This window comes from Eptesicus fuscus, chromosome 11 (assembly GCF_027574615.1).
Source record: "Eptesicus fuscus isolate TK198812 chromosome 11, DD_ASM_mEF_20220401, whole genome shotgun sequence".
Lineage (NCBI taxonomy): Eukaryota > Metazoa > Chordata > Mammalia > Chiroptera > Vespertilionidae > Eptesicus > Eptesicus fuscus.
Genome location: NC_072483.1, coordinates 49,516,261 through 49,543,861, shown reverse-complemented (window position 1 = coordinate 49,543,861; position 27,601 = coordinate 49,516,261). Strand labels below are relative to the sequence as shown.

Genomic DNA, 27,601 nt, shown 5'->3' with positions numbered 1-27,601 from the left:
AAGTTTAGTGTATCACAACAATTGGAAGTACCAATATTTAACTCAGAATGAGTTTTAAAATGACCTTTCACGAAATTCCTGCCACTCCAATGAAAACTCAGAAAATAAAGTTACAGAAGTCCTTTGGGATTGCTCCCAAACCTTCTCCCACCCGCAATTCCTAGATTTTAATGGGGTTCAAGATGGCATGCTTCAGCTGGTGCTAAAGTCTAACTAATCCGCTGCATGTTAAAAATCACCAGCCAAACCCAGCCTTCAGCAGTTCTACAGCATCAAAAACAAGAGGGCTACGTGCCTGCAACCTCTTGCCATTGGTTACTTCTGTAAAGTATTACATTGGGATTGGTAGGGAAAGGGCCCTTTTAAATGAAGCTGGCCACTTTGCAGAATTGTAGCTACCTCAGTGATGTTTTCCTTTCGTTATTGTGGCGTCGGGGTAACAGGAGGGTAAACTTAGTTTCATCAAGTTTCCACCAGCATTCTTATGGGGAAAGAAACCATTCCCACAAGTGGAGATTTAAGATAAATGCCACAAACCTACAAAATTCAGATTGTGTAGCTGAGATTCTGAAAATGCATCTTTTGACTTGGGTGATTTTGTTTGGGGGAAAACAATTAGACATGGAACTCTGAAACTGCCAGGTTCAGCAAGTTTCTTCATGGAGGAAGGGACAATGGAATTCTCTACTGGGTGCAACTGTCCCTGGCATTCGGGATGTCACCATTTTTGGCACCGGGCACTAAATACACCCCCAGTCACCATGACACCCAGCACTCCCAATCACCCTTAGGTGACAGCACTACCTCGGCTGAGAACCACTAGTAGGTGCCATCAAATTCTACAGGATCAACTTTATGAGTAAAGGGAAAAAGATGAAAGAGTAGTATGTTTTCAGTTGTATGGCTCCAACAATTATTACTACAATTCAGAGTTTCAATTCTCATTTTGAATCTTCAAATTTACGTTTCTTTCTCTTACAAATGTACATTTTTGTAAGTCAAATAATTGGAAATAAAGCAAACACCAATAATTTGCTATTTCAAAAACTGATCTGAAAGGTGTATTAATTAGAAGCTGCACAATGAACATCAGATTAGATTTTCTCCATATGGCTTAATAACTGTTTCTTTATAAAATTAATAAAACTAATAATAGAGTCTAAAGTCTTCTAATCTTCGCAGAGTGAGACTAGAAGATTAGATGATTTGGGTTTCAGGAATGTTGAAAACCCTAGGAAGATACTGCTTTGGAACAGAATGTAAAATAGCCAGTGCCATATGGTAATTACCTGCAGCCTAATTCTCGGTGGAGAACAGTTTCAAGCTTAGTCCTGAGGTTATCGACCTGCTGGATCCTGAGTCCTTGCCGTTTCTTGATGGCAGAGTACTGAGCTATGACCATCTTTGGAATATTAGTGGGAAATGGCAGCAATTGAAAGAGTAACGAATATTACCTAATTAATGGTAAATTGGGGTCTGGTACGGAGTCCTATTACCTTCTCTTTTGGCCCCACTTGGCTGTTTTTATTAATGCAGCAAAACTTTGTGTGTAATCATAATAGATTTATATGTAAAGCAAAAAAAAGTCAGTTTCATTAAGTTCATCTGTTCTAAATTTATTGCTGATTATTCCTAAATGAGGGGCAAGGTTTACATTCTTCCATAAAGTGCACAGATCCCCAAATTAGCCCATATACATTCTCTTATCAGTGAGGCCTTTCCTGACCAGACATTAAAAAACCTCAACACTCCCCTTTCCTGTTCATTTTACAGCATGCACTTACCAAATATTTCCATTCCATATGATTTATTAGTGTTGTTACTGCTGCTCTCTAGCACGTAAGCGCCACACGTGCAAAGATTTTTTGTCTAGCTGCTCCCTAGAACAGCACCTGGCACAGAGAAGGGGCTCAGTGAATATCTGTGGATGACTGACTATCTTTGCCTGATAAAATGTGCAAGGGGCTTTTAAACTACCCTCTTTGGCGCTCTCCTTTAGGCTGCTAAGCCATAGTGTCCGAGGGCATGCTGGGAAGTCAAGAGTTGAAAACTGTCCCTTCTGCTCCACTCCAAGACTTTCTGCTTGCGTGGCTTGGCTTGAGCCAGGGAGCAGACAGGAAGCTTGTTTAAGTGTGTGCCTATTAGTCACCAGCACTCTGTTGTGGTGTGCGTGTATCAGATGGGGTATGTGGGAACCCAATTTCCAGGTGAAAGGCCTACCTACTCTTTCTGTATTTACCTAGTCTGTGGGTGGTAGCTTCAAAGAGCAACAGGATTAATCTATAGCTCACACTCTTTCCGGAAAGCAATCAATATTTCATACTAAACAAATATCACTTAAAGTCGATAGTTTTCCAGAAACTTACTGAAACCATTTCTTTTTTGTTTTCTTTTCACTGGAATAATTACAGCAGCTAACATTAACTGACCGTTTACCATGGGCCTGGCTACCTAAGTGCTTTACATATATTATTTAATAATAATAATAATAATAATAATAATGACAACAACAACAACAACAATCCTCACAACAATTCTTTGACCTAGATTCTATTATCATTCCCATGTTAGAGATGAGCAAACAGACACACAGAGGTTAAATAATTTGCCCAAGATTGTATAGCAAGTGGACGCAGGGCTTTGAATCATGATCTGACTTCATATCCCTCTCGTTATCACTCTACTTATACAGGCTGTTCTACATCTCGCACCCAGAACATTTTATTTGTTATTTTTCTTCAAACAAAGCTGGAACAGTGTACTGATAATTTTGTGGTATTTTTCAGCTATTAATGGGGATTAGAAGCACAGCACACTTCAAATTCCAAGAGGCTTTTTATGATCAAATATACTTGGAAATAGGATTAGATAGTATCTATGATGATATCCTTTCTTAAGTCTTCCATAAAAAGAATCACCAAATGTACTTTGATTTAATAGTCAAATGAACAGCACTGCTCTCTAATTTAGGCTGGGGAAAAAAAAGTCTTTGTTCTTTTGCCTTTAAAAAAATATAACTATAAATGGTCTGTAGTTTTTTTTTAAAAAAACAGTGTTTTATAGTTTAAACAAGCTTTAACAAATAGGTGGTAACATTCAGAGACGATCTCCAGTTTTTTAGAGCCGCGCCTGCATCTACTTCTCTTTAACTCCAGCATCACTTAGGGTTCAAAACAGACAGCCCTGGAAGGCTCCATCTGATGTAAGAAGAACGCTTCCTCTTGCACTTTTGCCTAAGTAGTGAGGACTTACCTTTGCCAATCCTTTTATAATATTTATTTCCTTCTTTAAAAAATCTATACATATATTTAGAATACAAGATTATCAGGCCCCTCTGGGAAACAAACACACATACGCCCTTACCGGAATGCAGGGCAGACCTGTGCCAACACACTGCCTGCAGGGGTCCCTCTAAGACTCTATCCCTGTCTGTATACAGGAGAAGGTGAGCCTTAGATGACAGATGTTGTCCAGAAGCTTCCAGGGCTAGCACTGGTTTGAAAGCCTGTGACATCTGCTGCTGTTTTCAGAAGAGAGTATTTCTCCTTGGAATGTACTATGGAGAACATCTCTCGGGTCTCACTTTGACTAGCTGTGCTATTAAGTATTGAAAGTTCTCGGCAGTTAGGTATTTCTGAGGAAGTGTTTGTTAAACCTCCTTTCATCTCAGTTTTTTTATTGTTGGATTTTGTAGTCACTGTCAATTATTTCTGACAGGACAGTGTATCGCCTTAAGAAAAAAAAAAAGTAGTATGTTACAAGAAAATCAAGTGTCAAAAAAGATTAGGAGTTAAGAGTGCTTGTCCAAAACATCAGTTTTCCTAGGCAACTGAATAAATGAAATAAAATAAAATAAAATAAAATAACATACAAGCTGTAAAGCATTCATTAAATTAAAAAAAGCCAGAATGTCATTAGTTAAAAATACTATATTGTATATGGAATCACAAGTTTCTATAATCAGGCACCACATTTGCTGATTCATATGCCTTTTTGGCTTGATTTCCCCCAACCCCATTTTTCTATAAGCAAAAACAAATCAAAAGTAAAATCAATAAAGAAATGACTGTTATAGAAATGCAATTGGCCTACAAATACTTGGTTTTCTACCTCCTTCCTGGCTTTTGTACAGACTGAGATAACAAGTTTATTTTCTTTTTCCAAACATTTTTCAATTTTATTACTTTGCTTTCTGCTTTCATTCACTATTATTATCCATGTCATTATCCTCCTCATCACCGTCATCATCATCATCATCGTCACCTTCTGACAAGTCAAGATCACTGAACCCCAGGGCCATGTTGACCTTCTTCCCCTTTCTCTTAGATGTGGTTTTAGAAGAATTCTGCTTGGCTTGCATGTTTATCTGCATCCCAGAATGCAGCACAGCTCCTGCTTTGTTCATTGAGAAGATATCCCCAAAGCCCATCAGCATCATGGCCTGCAGGCTTTGGTTCATGCCATGGCCCTCCCCGTTACTTGTTGCTGTGATCTGACATGACATCTCTGCACTGTTTGACTCCTCTGTCTTAGATTCAAAGTAAGACTCCTCAGACATTCTTGCAGCAAGAGGCAAGAGAAGCTATCACAAGGGAAGAAAGGACAGAAGTAAAAAGAGAAATTAGGATCAATTTAAACAAAGGAAAACAGATACCACAAAATTAGCGGGCACTGCGCAGAAGGTACATGATTAGGGAAATAAATCAATCTAGGGAATTTTGTGAGAATTTACTTATTGGCACGTTTGGCTCCAGGGGATTTGCCATAATTTATAAATGACAGAATCAATCACAACCCAAAGTTTGCAAAGCACTGTCGCAAGCCAAATTTTTAATGGGGAGGAAGCTGCACATTTTAAGGCTTCATTTTGCTTAAAACAAAATAGTTTTTAGGATTTCTCTTAATTTTTCCCAATTTCACTTTCATCGGAGAAACATTAGTTAACTAGTATATTAAAAAAGAAATTAAGTGGAGATGAAATCTCAAGTAAAAAAATCAAGAAACCTTGAACCAAAGAAGAAAAGCTTAGAGGAAGCATGGAAACAGCTCAGCAGTCAATATAGTTCTAAAAAAAAATGTTGGTTATTAATTACCCTTTTAGCTAAATTAGGATCTGACTCTAAACCAAATATGAGGCCAGAATTCACTTGTTTCCACTTATTATTTATTACACCCAGATAAGATATAATACTAGTTATTCGATTTATGAAACAACTTACTTGTGAACAAATTCTAGATTCTGTCTCTAATAGCTATGTTATAAACAAGTACATAAATACATGTGAAAATTGGGAGGAAAGGAAATTACTGCTAATTTAGATTGTTATTTTTTTCTTTATTCTCTACTATGTAAGTTTTCTTCTTTAGCATGATTTTATTTTTAGGAATTCTCCTTTTCATAGTGGATACAGACATTTATTTTTCTACCTTATGTAATTACGTTGAACAGCCAACTTATTTCCATAAATGTTGGTCAGATTCATTTTGGGAGTAAAACTGTTTGGCTCCGAAAAATGTTACTGCTTCTTTTCTTGAGAAATAAGCAAATTAAGGCTTATATTTTTGGCGATGTTTAAATATGGATAAATTTATGATAATGTACAAATATATCACTGTGGGATGACCTTTACCTTCTGGTGTAAGTATGCTTTTGAGGACCAATTCCTAATTTTTAAATTAAAGATGAAGCTGAGTTTTTAAAATATCCTACTCTATTAAGAAAAGACTTCTGAGATTGTTAGTTCAAAAAGAATTTCATCTAATTCTTCTATAGAAAACAATGGCTTTATATCCTTTAACACTGAAAACAGGATATTATTTTCCTTGTCGTCAAATTTCCCAGCTTTGCAAATTTGTTTGCAATTGTTAGATGCTCTCGGGAAACTCTTTGTTGCTTGTTTATTTTATTATCTCATGGGTCCTTCCTCACATTATGTTAAGATCTTAATAAATCTCTCTCAAATAAGCTTTTACATTTAAAAGAAATAAAGTTTTTTTACATCAAGCTATAATAATAGTTATAAAATAAACACTGTTCATATATATGTACAGAGAATTCATCTTCCCAAATATCTTTAAGTAGTATTTTAATTTCAGGGAAGAAAATAGTGTCATTCCTCAAAATAAATCCAATAATACAATTTTAAAGGAGATATGTCCATTTTAAACTTCTATAATTAAGATGAGGCTACCTACAGGAAACTTAAACCTCCAGCCAGTTCCTTTTTAAAAGCTTTATTTTTCATTCCTTCTCTCAGAAACCTCACTTACAGTCATCTAGAAACTGGTGTGAGGATTAAAGGAAATACCTACTGATAAAGTACCTGAGCACAAACTTTCTTTCCTTCAGAGACACCAGCGCTAAGCAGGAGAGACATTAAAGGCAGGTATGTAAAGAAAGAAAACTTAGCGCTCACAAGTGAGACAAGGGAAGAAAATCGCGCTGAGACGGTGCTTCATGCCGGCCATGATTAGATGGTAGCCCTCAGAGCAGCTCCTTTACAGCAAGTTTTCTGCAGTTAGAATGCAGCACACAACCTACTGAGCACTCACAGTGTGTCATTCTTTATTACACAACTATGTTACTAATAATAGCAAGAATGTGTGCAAGGCAGCCCATAATTTCTTAGCAAAACGAATGCCAACAAACCAAAGAAAGGTTCCAAAGCATACTCTAAGAGGTGGTTTAAAGTTTGTTCTTACAACGCTACGTTTACAGTCAAGCCATGCAATGCTTTATAGCTGAAGATTTCAACGTACTGGAAAAACACAAACAGCTCACGGAGATGGCCGGGTTTCCGCCCCTCATCGCTCTCAGAAAAGCAGAGCGCCTCACGGGCCCTAGGGCCATGCTCTCTGATCTGCCTGTTGCCAGCAACTCAACCAGAACAGGAAACTCCCCGCTACTTATTTCTTGGGAGCCCGGTTAACTTGACTGAACTTATAAAATGTGGCACCTTTTTAATATCCACGATCGTCTGAATGTATAGCAATTCAGGTTTTACTTTGGGATTCCCTGAATGTTACTTTTCTGAAAAAGTAAAATCTGATAAGAAACGTTTACCTTCACTTATTTTCCCTTTTTTGGATATCAGGTTGCTTTTCCACGTAAACGGGAAAAGGAGGCAAACTATTTTATTCTTTAGACGCTGGAAAACACTTTGCAATTGGGCATTGACTGCTTAAGGGAGATTAAGAATTTTAAAAATAGGAAAGCTTTTTGAAGATCATAAAGTGAAGGGCATTTATGTATTTTTTTTTGTATAATTGCCATAGCAACTATCAAGAATAAATATAAAATATATAACAAACGTACTTTTAATCTTACCCTTACTTGTGATTTTAAAGTGGACAAATATGACCCATTAAAAAACCTGGAAAAAACCAATGATAAATTTATACTTCATTTCCAAAATGATAAATCATTTAAAATAGAAAAGAATGCTGAAATTTGATTAGATTTTATTTATTTATTTATTAAATATATTTTATTGATTTTTTTTACAGAGACGATGGGAGAGGGATAGAGAGTTAGAAACATGGATCAGCTGCCTCCTGCACACCTCCTACTGGGTATGTGCCCGCAACCAAGGTATATGCCCTTGACTGGAATCGAACCGGGGACCCTTCAGTCGGCAGGCCAACGCTCTATCCACTGAGCCAAACCAGTTAGGGCTTATTAGACTTTAATATAACATATCACTATATAAGCTCAAGATAAGTGTATAAATAACAAAATCCGTAAAAAGAATTTTTATCGTCCTTAAATTATAAGGCTTGGAGTAAACCGAGATATTTCCTAGGTGTAATAAATATTGGAGGTCTTTTACTGCCCATGATCATAATGCTAAATTGAGTAAGGAACATTAATGCTTGTCATTTATAAGTCATTAAATTATCTCTCTTTTAGAAGAAAAACTTGGTGAGGTTCTGACACATCAAAGACTTTCTGAGACAACTAGCTGCCTTGGTGTTTCATTTATTAACTGATGAAGTTTAAAGAGTTAAGCAGCATTAAGGCACCTGTTCTGGGCAGCTAGCAGATGGTGTGAAAATACATTGGATTTTATTTTTGTAATTCTAATATATGAACACCCTGACAGAATAATAGTTTTAGGCAAAGAGCCAGAAATAGAGTAAGCTTTTCTACATTTCTGGCATTTTGTAACTGAAATGAGATAGGAGCTCTACTTGAGTATAAGTGTGGGCCTTATAATATACAGGTGTTAGGCAGGAAGTGAGGAGGTGGTAGTGGGAGGGAGGGAGGGGAAGAGTTGCCATGCACCATGCTCAGCCATGTCTTCTACGTGAGGGGGCGGGGGGACGGGGAGGGTTAGGTTAACCCTGTGGGGAACACTCACCGGAGTGTTGGACTGCTCGGTTAGTTTTTGCTCCCACATCTTCAGACGTCTTTCTCGTTCTTTGAGCTCCTGCTCTTTAAAGCTGAGGTCACGTTCTAGTTTCTTCAGCCTCTCAAGAGTTGCTTCAATTTCACACCTGCACAGGGATAACTAGTTTCAGTCTCAACTTTGCTCAAGAGTGATTAAATGGGTCCATCGGAATGCTTAATCAAGGTAAAAGGCTAAAACTCATGCTTTTAAACCAAACAGCAAACTCTCAGAGAATAACACATCTTTCATGGCCTTCAAAATCAATGGGCAGTTTCTAGTTTGGAAAAATAAGCTCAAATACTTTAACAAAGCATTAAAGAGCCAAAGCCATGGGGCTGGTGTTCTAGTTTAGTCATTTAATAAATGATTACATTCCTCTAGCTCTTTACAATTAACAAAGGACAATTTATATTATCTCATCTTATTCTCATAACAGTCCCAAGAAACAGGTGCTAATCTCAGAGAGAGAGAGAGAGAGATGGGAAAATGATACTCAAGTTAGGTGATCAATATCACACCATTAGTAAATTCACGTTAGCCTATTCATTGGCTAAGTCAAGTAATCAATTGATTAAGCTGACTCTGTTACCTGAGTTGTAAGGGGTGGTGGTTATCTTACATCAGGGATTCCTAACTTGCCTGATCCTAATAATTATCTGCACAGCAGGTTAAAATAAACAAACAAACAAACAAACCCATACAACAAAACTCAGATTCCTAGGATCCTTCCTTAGAGCTCATGATTCAGTAGGGTTGGGTGGAGCCCAGGAATTTATATCCTATCTAATAAAAGAGTAATATGCAAATTAACCACCACTCTGCTATACCCACCAGCCACGCCCACCAGCCAATCAGGCGAGAGTATGCAAATTAACCCACCCAAGATGGCTGCGGCCACGGAGAGAGCAGGAGGCTAGGGTTTCCCTGGCAATGGAGGAAGCCAAGCTTTCCGCCTGCCCTGGCCTGCCTTGGCCTCCACTTAAGGCTACAAAGTTTCAATTACAGAAGATAAATAAATCCCAACAAAATGGTGGCAGCCACAGAGCTGGAGAGAGCAGGAGGCTTGAGTTGCCCCCAGCGATGGAGGAAGCCAAGTTTCTGTAGCCCTGGCCTGCCTCAGCCTCTGCTTAAGGCTACAAAGTTTCAATTATAGAAGATAAGTAAATCCCAGATACCAGGGCCTCCGCTTGGGTCGCCGGGGGGCATGGTCAGCCTGCAAACCACTACAGGCCCCTCGCCAAGGCCACCCCACGCCCCAAGGGAACTCCCACCCTGATCTGGGACACCTTTCAGGGCAAACCAGCTGGCCCCCACCTGTGTACCAGGCCTCTATCCTAGCTAATCAAAGAATAATATGCAAATTGACCATCACTCCAACACACAAGATGGCTGCCCCCTTGTGGTCAAAGATGACTGCCCCCAAGTGGACACAAGATGGCTGCCACAAGATGGCCAGCAGGGGAGGGCAGTTGGAAGGGACCCAAGCCTGCAGGGGAGAGCAGTTGAGGGGGGACCAGGCCTGCAGGGGAGGGCAGTTAGGAGTGACCAGGCCTGAAGGGGAGGGCAGTTAGGGGCAAACAGGCTGGCAAGGGAGCAGTTAGGCATCAATCAGGCTGGCAGGGGAGTGGTTAGGGGGTGATCAGGCTGGCAGGCAGAAGCAGTTAGGGGCAATCAGGCAGGCAGGCAGGCAAGCAGTTGGGAGCCAGCAGTCCTGGATTGTGAGAGGGATCCCAGATTGGAGAGGGTGCAGGCTGGGCTGAGGGACACCCCCCCACCCGTGCATGAATTTCGTGCACCGGGCCTCTAGTTATTTAATAAAAGATCCAGATAGTTTTTACCATCAGGCAAGTGTAGGAAATTCTGGGCCATATGTACTCCAAGGTCCTTTTTAACTCTAATAATTTTAAAAGAAAGCCCCCCTCCTGAGTCTGTATAGGCCAACCAACCTCACCACTTCATAGAAATTGAAACTGGTAAGATGGCTCGATGCATTTTTTTCCTCTTTCAGGATTACCATGTTTAAGTCTAAACTTATCCTTTGAGAGCTGGATGTTCTTTCCCTTGAGTTTCTGAAGAGCCCATGAGGAAAGTAACAGTAATGAAAGAAAAAAAAATAGAGAAAGAAGGAGAGAGAGAGAGATGGAGAGAGGGAGGGAGAACCCTAGGGAAGAAAGGCTGGAGAAGGCACACAGAGAAGGAAGAGGCTGGAAAGAGGTGCCGTGTAGAGCAGCTGTTGAGTGCTGCCAACAGCTGTTTCCAGGTGCCATGAAGACAAACCTGCATGGCAGACTCGGAACTTCTGGCTGAGACCTTGTCTATGGAAAGTAGAAGCCCCCAGATCTAAGTTAATGAATATAGGTGACCAAAATATGCCCTTTTTTATTTCCAGGGAAAATCAGAATAAGTGGACAGCTTATTCCAATGTCCTTGTAGATGAGAACTTATCGAATGCAGACAAGACAATTATTGGCAAATTCCAACTCAGGGAACAGCTATTGAGATGGGTCTAGATTTGGGTCTGACACTTTACTTCCTTGGTGCCATTTGAAAATTAAAAAACAATATAGTGAAGTCACATGATAGTCCCCATGTAGGATATCAGACATAAATATTATACCCATTCATAAATAAGTTTGTTTTTATTTTTCAAATAGAGGACTGAGGAGGAAAATCAATGTGGAAAACCTGAGGTTCAACTTCCTTAACAAAGAAAGAGCCACCTTCAGTCAATGAGAGGGAAAGAGAGTAAAACCGCCTGTGCCCCTGGCTGTCCTTGCCTTTGTTGATGTGCTGTTTTGCATCCAAATGCATCTCTTAATGCATTTATCTAACTTTCCTGTTGTAAAAAATATGGTTTAAATGTTTTAACTGATGAAAATTACAGCTTTACTCTTAAACAAAACCTAATGAAGGTTGACTGCCACTACTATGAATTTTCCATATGCTAATAACAGGCGATAAACTATACTTATCTTCTTTTATTAGACAGAAACTTCCTTTGAAATAAAAGGTCAATTAGTCAAAAACAGCTTTATTATATATATATATATATTACATAAGCATATAATGTGTAGATTATATTTATTCTTATGTCTTAAATGAGTTGTGCTAATATCCAAATAGCAAAGATTAAATATTTTTGATCTTTGTTTTTAAGAAGCCATGCCCCAGGGAGAGTTTTTGATCACAAGTCAGACCACAACCCACAGCGCTTTGCTGAGACAGAGATCTGAGCGCTCCTTCACACACCACCCAGCTCATGGAGCATAGGTTCCCACAGGCCGCAGACGACCCCACAGGGCAAAGAAAACTGAAACAGGATGACATATTTTCTGTTCTCAATGCCCACTGCCATTACTGCTAGTAACTCAATGGAGGAGAAACAAGCTGAAGGTGTGATGAGCAAGAAACGCAGACAAGATTTCTTCCCTGTCATTCATTAGGTCAAAGGAAAGAACATAGTTAAGGTGGTTTTTAATAACCTAGTTTTAAAAAGAATTTCCAGAATAATCATTTAACTTTCTAAAACTGGATAGATGTTCCATCTGGTCTTTGTGTAGAGGAAGCTCAACTAGAAAACAAGCATTTGCCAGAAACACCGGAGAAGGACTGGAATCTGACTTCACTGTGACTCTAATTTTCAATACACGCTTTGGACAATAGCCACATGGTTTCAGACACCAGACGAAGTGAGGTGGGGGGAGGGGAGAGAGAGGAGTGGTCTGATGTGTTGTCTTTTGAAATACCCAGATGATGACAAAACATTTAATTCTTTTCACCACTTGGTATACTGAGTGAAATAGTTGTTTTACCTTATTCATAACCTAAAACAATCACGCCCTGTAATATTTCTCTTCGCTAAAAAGGAGCCTGGTCAAGTGAACACTGCACGCTAATAAGTGGATGGTGTGACAATGGCCACAGTCCCGGAACGGTACTGCACGCGTGTGTGCTACTGCAGGCCTGGGGATCGGACCACCTGGGTTCCTCTACTGGCTTCATCTTATACAACATGATTTGGGCAGGTGACCCAACCTGTCCAGGCCTCAGTTTTTGCATCTGTGATGTCAGGGTTGCTATGTGGATTAAAAAAGATAATCTGAATAAAGTATAACTATCTAGTAAGAATGTAATACATGACAGCTGTGCTTATTATTGTTATTCTAATTAATATATTATTCTCCATGTTTTTAACCAATGCCCAAGTTCAGATAAAACAGCTCTGCTGTATCTCAACAGTGGTTTAGTGGTCCAGGTAAAGATCTATACTCTTTCAGCTCTCAGGATTAACTCGTTCCTGAAAGACAGACAATGAGGCAGCCCTCTAGGCAACTATTCACCTTTTACTAAAATACAATGTTTTACCAATTTTATTCCCCTTATCTTTTCATTTTGAAGCCTTTAAAACATTAAGTTTATTATTCAGCTAATCCAGGTTTATTGTAGAAAAAAATTAAATATATACAAATAGAAAACATTCTTCCATAATCTTATTACCCAGTGATAACAATGACCTTTTGATATTCTTTTATGTACACACCAATATACACATAAACATATAGCCTCTATTTTAAAATAATTTTTATCAGATCTCTGATATCATGAATTGCTCCATACTATTCTGTGAATGGAGATATTGTAACTTTTAAAAACCACAAATAAACAATAAAAACAAAATGAATCTCCTTTTTATTGCACTTCATGCTATTTCCAGTTTTATGATTCTAAGGATTGAGGTGTCCTACATTCTTGCATAATCTTCTCATTCATTTTTTTTAGGAATACCTTCTTCAGAAAGGTAGTATTTTTGTCACCAGCAATGCATGAGAAAATTCATAACACTGGGTATTTTCATGATATAAATTTTTACTAATCTGAGAAATGAATTATGTTCCCTTATATTTATTTACTTGATCGCTAAATGAGGTTGAGTATATTTCATATATTTCTTGGCCACTGGGTTTCTTCTTTTGTGATGTGCCTTTCCATGTCCTTTAGTTTGATAGTTTAATTAAAATGTTCTTTTAAACAGTAACTCTGTCTATCACAGTGGTTTTCAAAGTGCAGTCTGGGGACCCATGAAAGATTTTCAAAGAATTTGAGAGGTTCAATTGGTTTTCAGAGGAACATTAAGCAAATCGATGATTTGCTTTTGCTACTCTCCTTCTCCCACTAGTGTGTAGACTCTTCCAGAGGCTTTGTGACATGTGATAGTGCTACAGGCTGAATACAGAAGCAGCATTTATTATTTTTAAAATGAATCAATAAATACATATTTACATTTTCCTCAGTTCTAATTTTGAATGTGATAACTATTGGCAGATGCAACATTTAAACAAAAGCTCTTTGGCATCCTCAATAACTTTTCAGAGTGTAATGGAGTCCTGAGACCACAATCTTTTAGAACTGTTGATCTATCACACAGGACAAAATGCTGTTACAGGGTGGCCTTTGTTTTAGAATTATATTTATGAAGCATGATGTTGTTTTTGGACATTTGGAGGTTTTACATTTCTATATAGAAAACTTACTAACGTTTCCCTTGTTTTCTAATTTTGTTGATATACTTTAATAGTAGGGTATTAACAGTAGGATTAAAACCTTACGAATCCTTTGGATCAGCGGTTGCCAACTGGTGGTCCACGGATCACTGGTGGTCTGTGAGGTCTGAAAGGTTGGTGACCGCTGCTTTGGATAACAGATCAAACAGCATTTCCTCAGGGAATCCTTTAATTATATTCTCAGCCTAGTTTAGGTTTCATGGTTATATGCTCTCAGATGTCCAGTACTCCACTGACATAATACTTCTCAAAATAGTAATAATTATTTGTATACTTATACTTCACTAGAGGCCTGGTGCACGAAATTTGTGCACAGGGGTGGGGGGTCCCTCCGCCCAGCCTGCACCCTCTTCCAATCTGGTATCCCTCTTGCAATCTGGAACTGCTGGCTCCTAACCGCTCGCCTGCCTGCCTGATGCCCCTAACTGCTCTCCCCTCCTGGCCTGATCGCCCTAACTGCCTAACTGCTCCCCCCTGCTGGCCTGATCCCCCTAACTGTCCTCCCCTGCCGGCCTGATTGCCCTAACTGCCTATATGCACTCCCCTCCTGGCCTGATTTCCCTAACTGCCTATCTGTGCTCCCCTCCTTGCCTGATCCCCTCCTGGCCTGCTCTCCCTTCCTCTCCACACCCTTCGGACCCCCGGCACAGTAATGCTGAGAGCTCTCTGCCACTGTCTTGATTGGTCGTTACGTGACAGGGTCCCAGCAAATTTGCATATTCCTCTATTATTAGTATAGATAGTTCAACACTGGGCATTCCATGTGCATTGGGACTGATCTGTTCATCACCAAACCCAATACCTAGAAGGGCACCTTGCCCCAGCCAAAGTTCAACGAGTATTTGAATGAATGCATGTAAGAACATATTTGTCGTGGCAAAAAAATTAACTTGCATATTTATATTCTCTTGTGCAATACCATACTGTGTTTTTTTATATTATTAACACCACTGCATTCTCTTCCCCAAATAGTTATTGAGCAACTGCTATGATGAAGGCACCTTTTAGATGTTGTAGGTACAGTGATGAACCTGATGCATTTTAGCCAGTGACACACACATTAAATAAACTGTAACTTACTTATTAATTCCAATAGCAGTCATGGGCTACGACAGAGATGTTCTCCGAGCACATAAAGTAGAACCTCATGTTGTCTGGGGCCAGGAAATACTTCCTAAAAGTCATGTTATTTTAGCTGCTCTCTGTCATTAGAGTTGATGTTTTAAACAGGGATGAGCTTTATTTATTTTCATATTTTAAAGTTAAAATTAAAAAAATTTTTTTTATTGATTTCAGAGAGGAAGGGAGAGAGAGAGAAACATCAATGATGAGAGAAAATCATTGACCAGCTAGATTAGGTTGCACGCCCCCCTACTGGGGATCGAGCCCACAACTCCAGGCATGTGCCCTTGTCCGGAATCAAACAGTGACCTCCTGGTTCATGTGTCCACACCCAACCACTGAGCCACACCAGTGAGGCTTGAAGATGCTTTTTATTTTTAACCATAAAACCCTTTGGGCGTATATCTTTGTCCACATCTCTACTTCCTTAGAATAGATTCCTACAGATGGAATTTCTCTGACAAATGATATGAAAAATTTAAAGGTTCCTGATTCTAACTGATTTCTGGGAAGTCTGTATCAGTTTACAATCCTGCCAGCAATGTGTGAGAGTGCCTGCCTCACCGTCCATGTACTTGGAGGAGTATCAGTGCTTTTTTAACCTTCACCGGTTTGATAGTTAAAATATTATCTACTTGATATACTGTGAATGTTCTAAACAGGGATGAATTTTAAACAAAACAGACTATATTTTGCAAGAACTCTGAGGGAGGAAGAACTATGCACCTTCTGAGGGACTGAAAGCCTGAAATAAAGGACAGACCGATGCTCTTAAGATGAGGCTCTGGGGCCAGAGTAAAGTGAGTCTCATGAGTCTTATTAAGTATTTTGGCTTCTGTCCTAGAGTACTGGGTACCCCTTCATATGGATTTACTATTTTGTATATTTGTGTGGAACTCTTATTGTAGGAAAAAAATATTAATTTTATATGTTTTGTTAATTATTTCAGCCCAGAACCAAATCCTTTGTGCCTAGACTAGAGCGGGCAGTATTACTTTTGTGTCCCTAAATAAAAATTCATTTAACTTGCTGGCCTTTGATAAAGATTTCAAAAGAATAAAAATAAAGAAAGTTATTGTAAAACACCAACCAAATAGCCCCAAAACATGTCTAAGAACAGGAGAAAACAAGTTCGTTTTCAAAGCACATGCAGTATTCATTTGGCATCAGCAGGTGGCGCAAGGCGTCTCATTACCGCCTGGGCTCTCAGGAGCAGAGATGCAGTTACTTAAGTCTCTGCTGAGTCAGGGAGGAATAATGTCAGCTCCCAAACATGCTATTTATATTCGAGCATCATGTGACCTGGCTCAAATGTCTCATCCCAGGCTTACTTCTTCCACTCACACAATACCATTTTCTCATTACTGAACTTGTTTTACACTGGACACAATTTAATAGGACTTATAACATCTAAAGTTTTCTTTCAAAAGTGTTTTTATAGTCTTCCTACCTTCTCTATCAACATACAGTGCTCTCTGCAAATTTCCAGGCAAACAGTATTTTTATTTCTCACTGGACAGAGGCCAAAGCTTCCTAACACACAGTGTACACAGAGAAATGGTAACTAACTGTCCTCTGTCTCAGAAGATCTGATTTCAATATTCTTTCCGCGGATACTCATACAACACGCTCAGAGGGAACTCTCATTTTTGCTTACATATGAAATAGAAGACTTATTAGATCTCCAGAGATTTTTAACACAAAAACAAAACAAGCCCGGCCGGCGTGGCTCAAGTGATTGAGAATCAACCTATGAAACAGGAGGTCACAGTTCGATTCCTGGGCAGGGCACCTGCCCAGGTTGTGGGCTTGATCCCCAGTTTGGGGGTGTGCAGCAGGCAACAGATCAATGATTCTCTCTCATCATTGATGCTTCTATCTCTCTCTCCCTCTCCCTTCCTCTCTGAAATCAATAAAAACATTAAAAACAAAATAAAAAGCCGCAATTCCTAAGCTAGCCTTAGAAATCAGGATTATCATCTAGTTTCCTGGTTCTCTCCTTCACTTCATTTATTCCTAGTCCCTGAAGCCAGGGGAGGTGCCTGCTGAGCAGGCCTACCTACCTCCACTCCGCCTTGTTGTGCAGGAATGAGTTACACTGGTCAGGAAGGTTAGTGTCATTTGACATGGATTCCAGAATTGAAATGATTTGCTTGAAAGACGGCCGTTTCTGAAGAAGAGAAAATAAATAACCACTTGTTAGAAATTCAGATAGATCTTCAAGAGAAAATCTATAAGCATAGTAAGAAGCTCAACTTATCATGACAAAATAAAATAGGATGTAAAGTCCCGATTTAGTTAGTTTACACCGCCAGACCACTCAGGTTTAGGGAACTATATATTCCTTATTTTCAACAAATTATTCATAAGGATAGACTCATGCCTTTTTTCTATCTGTGGCCTACATTTGGAATAATTTTAGTTTTTCTTCAGGTAAGGAAAGTACTAATTCTCTCTTTGGGGTATGATTAAGGACTCCTAAAAGGCAAAAGTTAAGTCCTTTAAAACTCTATGTGATAAAGCAAGCAGGTAAACGTTAATGGTAGAGTCTAGGTGATAGGTATACCAGTATTCGCTGTAAAATTCTTTCAACTTTTCTGGATGTTTGAAAATGTGTATAATAAAATTTTTTGGGGAAAATCTGCTTATAAATTTATCAGAACTAACAAAATTTCCTAAACCACTTGCTCAGAAAATTTCCCCAATTTAAAAGCCATCATAACTTCATTGTTCTCAATATTCATTCCACATTGTAACTAACTTTGGTGCTGGAAAACGCTGGGATACTGTTTAGCAGAAATTGAAAAGGGAGTGGGTATGTGTACTTCTTTAGCTTGCAGTAACTACAGTAGTCTATCTTTTTAGACTGGAGCCAATGTTGAGAGAAAAGGTTAAACCAAAAATGGAGAAAGACAATAAAAGTATGATGCATATTCTCTCTTCATCATGCCTCATAATTACAGCATTTCTGAATAAATTACAGTTGCAGCAATTAAAACATGCATTTTAATTTAGGAGCACAAAAACAAGAAGGAACAATGTTGAGGTGCTTGCGCTCAGGACTTGAGTGCTTCCTACATTAAGAAAGGAAATTTTCCCATTTCTCAGGAATATAAAATGGAGATATTTATTCTGAGCTGTTTTTTTTTCCTGAGTTCTTTTAAGAGAGAGAGAGTGTGTGTGTGTGATTAAGAGAGGGCAAAAGTAGCAAAATGTCACTAATATATATCAAGCCTTCTAATAAGCAAAAAAGAAAAATGCTGTAAATAGGAAATTTGAAAAATATTGTCTTTTTTTAACTTTGTTCCCATTTTAATTTCTACCACTATGTGTAAGGCTGCAAAATTTTAATTATTTGTATAGGAACAAATTATATAATAAATATAAAATTTTCATTTTGCATTAAAGAGGCAGAAGAAATAATAAAGTTTTAAATAATATATTCCTACATAATCATTCTTACAATAAGGTGAAATTCTTTTGTAACTGGATGACAAGTACCCCTAGAAAAAAAATCTTAATTTTATCAATAGAATACGCTCTCAGAAAGAAATTATCAAAGTGAACATTTAACAAAGCAACACCAATGCAGATTTTTGTGGTAATGATAGTTTATGAATATTCTGACTGCAGAAGACAAGATTTGGGCTAAGGTCTTATGTAAGTTCCTCTGAAGGAACTTAATTTCCTTTCAGGAATTATGCAGGCGCTCCTTACTTAAAAATCACAACGAGGCCCTTTATTAAGCATCTGCACACAGCGTTTCTTTAGCTATCTTCACTTCATAGATAAGGAAAATCAGTCTCAGAGAAGTATCAACTGCCCAGCATCACACAGGAAGCAGGCCACAGAACCAGGGACCACGCATGTAACCCTTCAGAATGCTTTATCACATGAGGGTAAAATAGTACTTCCTTTCAGATTCAGGGCTTTAACTGTTATCTTTTTTCTTATTTAGAAATGTCACTTTAGAACTTGAACCAATACCTACCTTCACTTCCTTCTTTTCTTCAATGCAATATTTTGAGGCCCGGGGGTAAGCCACTGGAATGACGGGACATTAACCTAAAACCAGCTTGCTCTTGTACACATTTCCTCCTCCTCATTGCAAAAGAACACATTTTTATAGCTGAATATTTTTATCTATGTGTTAATATTCTAAAGCTCAAGGACTGGAAAAACTATTTTAACCAATTGTTATATGTGCACAGGTCTGGCACCAACTTCTGGTTGAAATGCTATGTACTTCCAGCCAGAGAACTAAAACAAGCCTGGGGTGGCTACTTCAGTCAACCACAAATTGGGCATCTATTACTCAACTTATGTTAAGGTGCTACAGAGAAACACATATTAAAACTAGCTCTATTCCCTTATATATCCTGCAATCAATTTAGGAAGAAAAGATATTTTTTAAAAATACAACAGTACAAGGTAAGGCACTAGCCCAGATTGTGGGTTAGGAAAAGAAACACTAATTATAGTCCAGAGTAAACAGAGTGACCAGGGAAGCTTGACGATGAAGTGATGAGGGGAGAAAAGGAAAGAAGGGGGAGCATGGTTGGGAATGAAGGTGGGAGGCGTGTCTGGAGGAGCTCAGCAATGGAGCTGGGAAGGTGGGCTGCGGCTGGGTGTAAAATCGGATCAAGAACAGGCGCCATGTACTAGTTTTATCAAAATAAAATGTCATGAATTTAGGAAATAAAAACCAATCCAACTTTCTTTTTATACTTCACATGGCTAGAACACAAGATTCCTTTGGTCCTAAGGAAGTTCAGCTTAGCACATGTTAAAGACATGCCAACTTCATGGCACCAACACGGGCCTAATGTTCTGTGCTGATGGGTGTTTATACTACCATTTCATTAATGCGCCATAAATGTACATTCTCAGAATTTTAATTAAGGTGGTACAGAGTTTCTGATTAAGAAATTCGCAACCTGCTTTGCATACTGAAATATAATTACAATTATAGGGATCTAGTTGCACTAATCTAATTCAATGCAAATAATTTCAGGTGAAATTTCTATTTAAATGTCAGAGAGGAAAAGACTAACGGAATTACTGTATATGCCACAATGGCTATATGACTGTTAGGAAGAGTGTGAAGAGGGCAGAATGGTACTATTTGAACAGTACAAAATAACTGTTCTACAGCAAGCTTGCAAGTAGCCACTTATAGTTTCTACTGGATTAGTTACAAAGTGCAGGCCTTTATCTTAATGCTTAACAATCCCCATATTCTGGAAAATCTCACTCTGAAAGAATAGGGCTGAAACAGGAATAGGGCTGACCACTCAAAACCTATGTAACTTGGTCACAGAATACTAATAAAAACAACAGCTATCCTAAATAGAAATACCAGCACAGTTTACACATTTCAAAGGACTCTACTTGTTAAAAGACAAAGGCAGTTTGATGAACAGGAGTAAAAGCAAAGGTGGAGGCTGTTGGTAATGAGAGGAAAGGCAAATGCTCAAGGGGGGGGGGGGGCGCGGGGAGAACCGCAGCAAACCCTCCTAAGACAAAGCGCGCAGCCAGCAGCAGGGGCAGGCAGCTGGAAGGGGCCCTGCTGCCCTGCTGGCCACGCTGCCCTACCTGGTGCTCAGCTGTTCTCACCTGGTGGTGCGGAACACAGTGCTGGGAAACGGTACCTGTGATTCATCGGGAATTCTGAGTTATACTCACACAGTTCCCATACTCACTCATTATTTACGAGTTATTCCCACTAGAGAAACATGTACTATATGTTATCATTCATTCCTCTTGAGGACCAGACTGGAACTGGGTTTAAATTAAGGAAGAAATTTCATCCTTAAGTTTTTATTTTTAGATCTCTATTTAAAAGGTCAGGTTGCAATAGATATATTTCCGTGAAAAACTGGACAAATTGAAACGATAAAATTTTAGTTCCTTTCTTGAGTATAACTCTCTTACTATAAGCAATGTTTAATCTGTGAGACTCTTTATTTTTAACTTATTATGGAAAATTCCAAACATACACAATGATAGAATAATATAATGAACCTCCATATACCTATCACTCAGCTTCAAAAATTATAGCTAATCTTATTTCATTTATACCATCAACCATTTCCTTTCAATTTATTTTGAAGCAAATCCAAGACTAGCCTATCATTTTATCTATAAATATTTCCGTATGTATGTGAGAGTCTTTTAAAATGATCTTTGTAGGGAAAGGAAATGGGCCATTCATGCTTAAATGTGATAACCACATGAAAGCCGAAGTTTGGAATTTCTCCAACTCCATTGTGATTGTCTAAAAAACATCACTGGAACTGGACAGGAAGTAGGTATCAAGGTTCTCTCCAAGGGCTACTTCTGGTCTTTGGTTACAAGGGCAATAGAGCATAGTGGTTAAGAGCAGGACTCCTGTCAGACTGCCTGGGTTCATGTCCAGCCCCACCACTTATTAGCAGTGTGGCCTTGAGCTCATTCCTCTACCTCAGTGTGCCTTGATTCTTCATCTATAAAATGAGGGTAATGAAGGTACCTATTTCATAGAGCTATTGTGAGGAATGAGTTCATACACATAAAGTATTTGGAACAGTGCCTGACATATAATAAGCACTGTGTGCTAGCCATCTTTAAAACATGAAGGTGCAATAGTTACCATTAAAGATGAAAAAGAAAGGAACAAATTTCTCTTTATTGAGTCAAGAATGTCAGAGTGCTGTAAAAAAGACCAATTTTATTGAGTTTCTAGGGGTCAAGATAAGCAGATGTGAACAAAAAGCCTTCACAGTCAATCTGGGGAACAGCAGCCCGGCTTTGCTTTGTGATAGATTTTATTACCCCCCACCCCCAAATTCAAAGCCAAACAAGTGAAATTCCAGAGTTCTGAACAGCGACAAAAAAACATATACATACCTTGGCATCAGCTTCCCAACACTGATGTAACAGTTCAGCAAAACTTCTGGGGCAACTGCTTGGAATGGTTAATCTCTACCATAGAGAGTAAAAGCAAAATAAAACATAAGGATTTGCTCATTAAGGAAAGCAAATACTAATTGAAGGGTCACAAAATAATTAAGAGCATGAACAAGGCATTGCATTTAAATCTTCCACTGATTAATGTAGGACAGGTGAGAGTTTATGTTTAGAGTCATAATATCTAATCTCTGAAGACACTTGTACTTTTCCGCAAAAATAATCACAGTAGATGGAGAATCAGGTTCAGCACAACAAATGCTTTAAACAAAAAAATCAAGTCTAAAGGAAACTACAGAAGGAGAGGGGCAAGTCTGAACTTAAATACAAAATCTAAAACCACAAATCTATTACTGCACTTTTATAGGCAACTGTGAAATATGCAAACAGGCTGGGCAACTCGGAAACCAGTTCAGTTTTGGCAGTAGATGGGCAACTGTGAAAACAGCTTCACTACAGACAACCACAGAGACAGTTTTAATGAAGTGCACACTCTGCCATTGGTAAACAGGACGTTCTGAATGCATGGTTCGTTATGGCTTCGTTTCAGTCAAACGCATAAACGGTCAGGACCTGGTACAACAAAGATGACAGTGTGAGGATCAGCGCTGTCCTAACATTCCACAGCAGTGGTTCTCACAGAACATACAATGCTCTGGAGGCTGTTTAGAAGCCCATGAGCATTTCTGTTTGTTTTAAAAACTGGTGGGTTGCCCCTGAAGCAGGTCAAGAATGCAAGCCATCCTTCAATATGCAGGGAAGTCCTACTTGATTAAGAACCAGCTTATATTCCATCAAAATTCAAATGCCCATGTGCATTCATGTCAGTAAAACAGGCAAACAATGAGGTTTACAATTACCTGAGCCTAGAATCTAACACCGACTTACAAATAAACACAACGTATTTTTTTGAATAGCTTTTAAGTGCACTGAATGTTCTAAGAACGCAATTACCAAATGAAATAAGTCAAGGGCTGAGTGAGTTTTGCATTAACTAAAAGTTTTGGAAAATGTCACAGACAACAGTGTTGCTCACACATGGTACTGGAGTCATTAACCCAACTCTATCTGCGTGTGTAGCTGTTGAAGTCTATTTATCCATAGGTGCCAGCCCCTAAAACTGCTCCATGACCTCACTGTGGTCATGCCTGAACATTCACACATTGCAAGTGCAATACACATTCCATTAATTTCTTCTTTATATTCCATTAGGGCATTATATTGCCTTAAAATCTAATGTGTGTAGGTAGGTTGTATTACCTCTGAATTTCACTTAATGGAAGTAGAGGTGGGCATTAACACACGGTTATGAAAAGCACGGGGGTGCTGGAGTTGAGAACTGCTGTACTAAGAAGTACTGGGAACATTTATTCCACAGTATTTTTTGACAAAGAAGTTTTGCAAATAGGAAACTTAAAACTGAACTGAGTTGGTTGGATTGGGGGGAGGCTATGTGTAAAAGTAGAAAAATTGTTGCCTTGGCAAGAAAACAGACAATCTATATTTGGAATTACAGATAACCTTAAAATCAAAATAAAATAAAATAAAAAATTAAAAACTCTCCCTGAGTTGGAGGCTATGCTAAACATCTTTTAACTTCCAGCCTAGTGATTTCATAGAATAGCATACAATGTACTGGTAATAAACTGTAATGTGAACTGGGACCTTTTGATGAAGGTCAAAAGAAAAATCAGGTGTTTACTTTTCTTAAAAATAAGATGGTTGGGGTGGCAACTAATAAAACAGACAGTAATTGCAATTATGCAACTGAATATGCCTCATGTGTGATGAAAAATAATTTTTCACAAAGGATAACATTTGCAATACAACTTTACCTCAACATTTTTTTCTAAGAGCTGAAATGTGAACAGAATGAGTATAGATATTGATCATTTCTATTGTCTTTTCTTACTGACAAACTTTTTAGATACCCTATCTGGGACATTGTACAAGGAGACATAATTATTTTAAATGATCTGACAAGGTCAGTTAAATCTAGACTCAGGCTTTTTAAAAATATATGTTTTTATTTATTTCAGAGAGGAAGAGAGAGGAAGCGAGATAGAAACATCGATGAGAGAGAATCATTGATGGGCTGCCTCCTGCACGACCCCTACTGGGGATTGAGCCTGCAACCTGGGCATGTACCCTGACTGGGAATCGAACCATGACCTTCAGGTTCATAGGTCAACACTCAACCACCAAGCCAAGCTGGCTGGGTCATATCTGTCACATTTAAGATATTTATTATTAATGCTGTCTTAATTTCATGCCTTCTATAAGGGTTTGTTGTTTGCTTTGTAAAGTTTAACAGTGCTTTATGTATCTGGTTTTAATAGGATTTAATATTAGAAAAAACTATTGTTTAAAGATTTTATTTCATTATTTAGGGTTTAGAAGCAAAGACCTTCAGATATAATTTTTAGACAGTACTATCTTCCTATAGATGCAAAAATCAACCTTAAATGGTGAAACCAAATAAGGTCTACAGTCTTGTTAAGAGTAATGTTTCAATGTCCACTTCCAGGTTTTGATATACTATGCCTACGTGTCACTGGTGGGGGAAGTTGGGGGGAGAGTACACAGAAATTCTTGATATTTTTCAACTTCCTGTGACTCTGTCATTTCTTTAGAATAACATGTTAATAAGAAAAGATAACTCTAATATTTGGATATAGGTACATTCTAGGGTGACTAGTTCACATTTTAAATATCTCCCTGAAAATTTAAACATACCATCCTTTGTTTAATGAGGCTTGTTTTAAAAAAACCACAGCTTTGTCTTTTCAACTCAATAACCCAAGACACCTTCAATGGCAATGGAAACTACATTTATGCTTAATTTTCATATTTGTGACAAATAAATATTGTGCACAGTAAGGACAGATAAATAAATATATTTGTAGTGCCCAGTTTTCCTGAAGTTCATTAGAAAATTGAGAAAACTTATTTCACCTTATGGGTTTTTTCAACTTACTAGTATATGTGATAACTACAGTATGAGAGATTTGAGCAGTCTCCATCAGTTATTAGCTGATCATAAGATCACACCATGGATAAAACAGTAGTCTACTTCAGGGGGTCTCTGGAGATAAGGGAAAGATGGCCTCCTTGTATACATGTTGAGGAGGTTCTGAAGGTTATGGATGATTCTCAGTCAACTATCCAAAGGCACCTTCTAAATTCATTTTTCTCTTCAGCTTTAAAATTCCTTGATGGACACTCCAAAATGTTTTGAAAGTACTTTAGATTTATACTTATTCTGCCATCCTTTAGATGAAATGTCACTTAAATGATTAATTATTCTATACATATTTGGAGGGTCCAGTTAGCTTTAAAAAGAGTTTATCTTGAAACAAGGTAGAGAGGAAAAAATGATATTGAGTGCTCTGCTCCAAAGTCAACAGAAGGTCAATAATTTTCTTCACTCTCATTTGTAAACCCAGAACCAAATATCTAATCATCTCGCTGGCAAAAGAAACAGAACAGAACAAGTGGGTTTTCATATCATGAAAATATCAGTTCTCCTGTATGCGAGGCCTGATTTCATAACACACCAGGAATTACTCCCACATTTAATTAAAACAGAGCAGTTCCAGTGAAACAATGAGTAAGACACATTCTTGAACGTAACTCCTTTTAATTTTTCTTAAATTGGCAGCGCTCTCCTACCAAGTTCAGTTATCACGAACATTTCATCCATTCCCAATGGCTCAGGAGGACAAATTAATCACTCTGGATTATGTGATCTAAAATATGGAAACCTGCTCTCTCTTAGTCAATAGCAGCTGTTTGATTAATCTAGTTTGTTCCTGCACTCACATGGGGGGTAGATCTATCTAATTCTTTTAAAGCATTAAAAAGGGACTCTCTCTCTATAGATATTCATCTTTTGCAAATTATTTTATCCTCAGGTTACACTCGTACCCTTTGTAGGGGGCACACACCAGGTTTGGAAATGAACAAGTTCTGTGCAATGAAGTTGTTTTGCATTGCAAAGACAACCGCGTGCTTCCATGACATGATCTAAGTTCTCCTAATACCCTGGTAACTGGATGCTTCATCCGTATGCTGAAAATTTCCATGGCTGTGCGTTTCAGTCACAATTTTAAACCTTTCAAAACGTAGTTGCTCTCTTTGATATGAATGTACCATGTTCTCTGATGTAGGCTCATAGGTCCAACTAACTGAAAGCCTCAATTTGTGGGAAGAAGAAAAGCGAGGCTGGGGACACAGCACAAACGGTGTTTACGCCACTGAAGTTCTTTTGAAATGGAAAGGCTCTGCATGAAGAAGCGCACAGTTATGCCACTGCCTCGGCAATTCCAGCGAGGAGCTCATCTTCAATGTAGTGCTCAACGTAGGTGGCAAAACTGTAATTTTTCCCTTTTTTGAAACTATTTTTTCTTCTTTTATTTTTGAAATTCTCATCTAAGCGACAGTTTCTTGTACTATAGTGACTCCTGCTGGGAGAGGTAAGTTGAAGTAGCTGAAGGTCTCTTACAGATATATCAACTCCCAGCCAGTAAAAAAGATGTCCTAAACGCAGGAGATGGAGTTAAACTGTTCCCCTACCTTGGACGCAATGGCTTCTTTCATCACTAAGAACAAACCCCTAGGTTTTACAATTGAGACTGAGAAACTAGTACAGTACTTGTACAATTTTTGATCTACAGCATCACGACGTGAAGCTGCAACAATTAGATGTAAAGGGTCCATTCATGAGGAATAACATCACTTTGACCCTTTGTGTTAGCTCCTACTGCTAATCTTTCCATAAGCGTGAACTTACTTTCAATTTGAAGAAGATGAAAAAGTCTTTTGCAAAACCCCAATACTGTTTTCTGATCTATGTACCTGAATGGAGAATCGTAGTCTTACCTCGTTTTTTTCCACTACAAGCCAAGCTACTTGTAATCCTTCCAAACCTTTAAAGGGGACCTCCCTTGTTAGCATCTCCCAGAGAACCTGGAACAAAAAGAAAATGGAATTTTTATTCTTGTACTTTATATTTTGGCATATTACTGAAACTTTATGTAACACTTAACTGTATCCAATTACCAGACACAACCAATCCCATCTGTAGAAACTTGGGCAAAATGTATATATTCATGCATGGGACTCCTTCCATATATTACATACATTTTTTAAATAAAAAAATTCTGATTTAGAAATTAGAACATCTAGAGCCAAACTTCAATTTTTATGAGAACAATGGACTTAAGTGATTTAACTTTATCTTGTAAGTTATTAGAATTCTCACGTATACCCATAAATTAGATTTTATATTTTGTTAGTTAAAACTCTTCCCACGTTCAATCTCTGATACGTTTCACTATAAAATAAATAATAACTAGGAATTAAAACATTTTTAAAGGTCCAATATGGTCTCATCATAAAAAACAATCAAGCCCCAAATCTAAATCACTGGCTAACCCACTTATCCCATAATAGCAGGTACTTGCAAAATTGTAACATTTAGATTTTGTGTTTTGGAGAAAATCTCAAAATGTGTTAGTCTAAGGGATTAATTTTCATCCATAATTTGTTAATACTATATTCTAAAATGTAATAAATACT

At 38.2% G+C, this 27,601-nt stretch overlaps 1 protein-coding gene across 3 annotated transcripts in view; it reads right to left on the bottom strand.

Moving 5' to 3' along the window:
* The window catches only part of MAP3K20 (mitogen-activated protein kinase kinase kinase 20), a 140,365-nt gene that overhangs the window by 38,760 nt on the left and 74,004 nt on the right, over nucleotides 1-27,601 (bottom strand). For 2 of the 3 annotated variants that reach the window (XM_054723529.1, XM_054723530.1), the window contains exons 8-12: nucleotides 26,903-26,989; nucleotides 21,962-22,036; nucleotides 17,137-17,243; nucleotides 8,361-8,496; nucleotides 2,521-4,582 (exon numbers count right to left, since the gene is read on the bottom strand). In XM_054723529.1, coding sequence (XP_054579504.1) covers nucleotides 4,199-4,582; nucleotides 8,361-8,496; nucleotides 17,137-17,243; nucleotides 21,962-22,036; nucleotides 26,903-26,989 — 789 coding nt within the window. In that variant the 3' untranslated portion in view covers nucleotides 2,521-4,198. Of the gene's footprint in view, nucleotides 1-2,520; nucleotides 4,583-8,360; nucleotides 8,497-17,136; nucleotides 17,244-21,961; nucleotides 22,037-26,902; nucleotides 26,990-27,601 lie in introns of those variants that run through there. The other variant, XM_054723531.1, reaches the window with a different exon arrangement.